The sequence below is a fragment of the Colobus angolensis genome, unplaced genomic scaffold (assembly GCF_000951035.1).
Source record: "Colobus angolensis palliatus isolate OR3802 unplaced genomic scaffold, Cang.pa_1.0 Scaffold98, whole genome shotgun sequence".
In the NCBI taxonomy this organism is placed as follows: domain Eukaryota; kingdom Metazoa; phylum Chordata; class Mammalia; order Primates; family Cercopithecidae; genus Colobus; species Colobus angolensis.
The window spans coordinates 1,913,883-1,916,585 of record NW_012123820.1 but is presented as its reverse complement, the minus strand read 5'-3'; the positions used below and the strand labels follow the sequence as shown (position 1 = coordinate 1,916,585).

At 46.2% G+C, this 2,703-nt stretch overlaps 1 protein-coding gene across 1 annotated transcript; it reads left to right on the top strand.

Annotated features, from left to right (window-relative positions):
- The first annotated feature begins 372 nt into the window (after positions 1-372).
- On the top strand, positions 373-1,978 carry RETNLB (resistin like beta). The gene is made up of 3 exons (XM_011932747.1): positions 373-596; positions 1,060-1,140; positions 1,712-1,978. The coding sequence occupies exons 1-3, from the start codon at positions 470-472 to the stop codon at positions 1,837-1,839; spliced, it is 336 nt and encodes a 111-aa protein (XP_011788137.1). The 5' UTR covers positions 373-469; the 3' UTR covers positions 1,840-1,978.
- Positions 1,979-2,703: the final 725 nt, after the last annotated feature.

The following is a 2,703-nucleotide window of genomic DNA, read 5'->3' as shown; positions in this document are numbered from 1 at the left end:
TGCCAAGAAGAAAGGAGAAGGAGAACAAACAGGCAGGAGGCCTCCCTCGGCAGAGATCCAGAGCAAAGGCAGCTGTTGCTTCTCATGAACACTCCAAAGTTTATCACAGTCACCTGTCACCCTAGCTGGCACAGGTCTTTGAAAATGTGCTGGGAGTGTGTTTACATGTGTGTGTGTGCTTGCATGTTAAAGATGCCCAGGTTAATACCAGGGGTATTAAAACACCCTTGCCTGGCTAGTCTTTGCAGACCTTCTCTGAAAGTTTTGGTGAGTAAGTCTGTTCTTCAGCAACCCTACCTGCTTCTCTAAACCACCTAAAGAGATCCAGTGCTGATGGTGCTGTTCTTCCATCTTTACTTCCTTGAAACTAACCACGTTGTCTTCTTTCCTTTACCACCACCCAGGAGCTCAGAGATCTAAGCTGCTTTCCATCTTTTCTCCCAGCCCCAGGACACTGACTCTGTACAGGATGGGGCCTTCCTCTTGCCACCTTCTCATCCTCATGCCCCTTCTCCAGCTGATCATCCCAGGGAGTACTCAGTGTTCCTTAGACTCCGTTATGGATAAGAAGATCAAGGATGTTCTCAACCGTCTAGGTAAGTGACTGGGGTAGGGGGAAGCGGGGGGCTGACCCTTGCTCATTCCTCCTGTTCTTAAACTCCAGCTTTGTCTCTATCATGTCCCAAGATCCCAACCAAGCCCAACCCATGATGAGGGCTTTCTACACTACCCTACCCCTGTTTGAACTCTTGGCTAAAAGCTAAGGTTTTCCTGATGAGGAGGAAGACGTGGAGAATGGTAGCTGTAATTTATGAACACTCATTATGAACCAGGTATAATCTGAGCTTTATGTAGATTAGTTCATTTAATTCCCACAACCATTTTATGAGGTAAGGACAACTATTACTTCCCCTTTAAAAATGAGGAAACTAAACCATAAAAGTTGATGAGTAGCCTGATTCTAGACATAGTGTCACCTCCGAGGTAGAAGATGATTTGGAAGGGGATTATAGGGAGGATAGCTCATGGGCTATATACCCCTTCTTCTTTCCTACTCAGAGTACAGTCCCTCTCCCGTAAGCAAGAAGCTCTCGTGTACTAGTGTCAAGAGCCAAGGAAGGCTGGCCTCTTGCCCTGCTGGTGAGTAACTCCCTGAGGGTAAGTAAGATGCCCCGTGTCCTCCCCTGTCCATCTCCCTGCACCTACACCGTCCCCCACCTCAGGTCTGTATCACCCTGGCACCCTGCTAGAGACCCCTTGCCCATTCTTGTTTCCCTGAAGGATGCTACTGGGGGATCGTGGGCTTCTGCCTCTTCCTTTCACCCTTTCACTTCATGCCCCTGTTTCTCAGCCCTTCCTCTCCTCCATTGTCCCATAATGATCACATCGTTCATTTGTCTTTCCAATCTATTCCCCTGTTTTGATGGGTAGGGGCCAACAGAGAGGTGAATTTATCACAAATCGAAGAAAATTGAAACTCCCAAGTTCCAAGTCTCTCACTTGCATAAGTCTCTTTCATGGCCCGAAATATTTGTTTTTGTGATATCTGTATTTCTTTTATTGAAATGAGCTCTTAAAGTTGAATGAACTTGAGGCCGCATGAAACCTAGCTCTACCCCTGACTGCACAGGGTTGAAAGATGGTTGTGGGTTGCCCTTCCTCCTCTTACATTCCAAGAGCTCTGATGGCTGTGCTTCATGTGCCCATGCAGGGATGACTGTCACTGGCTGTGCTTGTGGCTATGGCTGTGGTTCATGGGATGTTCAGGGGGGAACCACCTGCCACTGCCAGTGCAGTGTGATGGACTGGACCACTGCCCGCTGCTGCTACCTGGCCTGAGAGGGAGGAGGTTGAGAACTCAGTTTTGTGACCGTGACAGTAATGAAACCAGGGTCTCAACCAGGAAATCTAACTCAAACATACCCTTTCATTTGTTCCAGTCCTGATTGTTGGGTAATAAAGACAAACTTTATACCTCTCTGTGTTTATGTCATCACTGTTATGGTCCCCAGCTTGGGACTCCCCTGGCCAGAAAATGCTGTCAGTGTCCCAGTGGTGACATCTCAGTTTGGGAAGTGGGATGGGAAGTTAGGAAAGATATGGAAGAATGGGAAAAGCAAACGGACACTCCAAACCCCCACTTCCCTCACTTTTTAACAAAAAGATGGCTGTGCCAGGCATATTGCTTGGCATGGGCTAAAGAGAAATAAAATAACACACCCCTACAAAGCTCACCAACTAGAAAAACAGGCTCTGCGCTATGTGTGAGAAGACTTTTCAAGGGATGGGCAAGCAGGGGTGGCTTCAAGGGAATCTAGTTCTAGATTTTCAGTATGTGTATGTACTCTTTACTAAATTCAAGTGCCTGAGATGTGCTTTGATCAAGGTGACTTCTTTCACACCATTGCCTTTCTACCACATAACAAAAGAAAACCACAGCCCTCACTTGTCACTGAATCTTATTATCTTGGAGTATAAAAATCTGCAGAATGCCAAGCAAGAAATGATTAAAAAGATGGGCATCCATGTTGAGTGTATGAATGATCCAGTGACGGGGTAACAAGTCCTTTCACAGCTTGGGAGGCTTCCATGGTTTGGTCTTTATAGGATTGGAGGAGGATATAATCCAGTTGTCAATTGATGAATTACCAAAAATAATTTTTAATAGCAAGTTGGTGTGTGAGATTGTTGACAAATCATTCA

What these genes read in the sequence shown, in the direction of transcription:
- RETNLB (XM_011932747.1), top strand. Translation starts at nt 470, where the DNA reads ATGGGGCCTTCCTCTTGCCACCTTCTCATCCTCATGCCCCTTCTCCAG. An exon ending in GGATGTTCTCAACCGTCTAG is followed by an intron (nt 597 to 1,059) that starts GTAAGTGACTGG and finishes TTTCCTACTCAG; the next exon opens with AGTACAGTCCCTCTCCCGTA. An exon ending in GCTGGCCTCTTGCCCTGCTG is followed by an intron (nt 1,141 to 1,711) that starts GTGAGTAACTCC and finishes GTGCCCATGCAG; the next exon opens with GGATGACTGTCACTGGCTGT.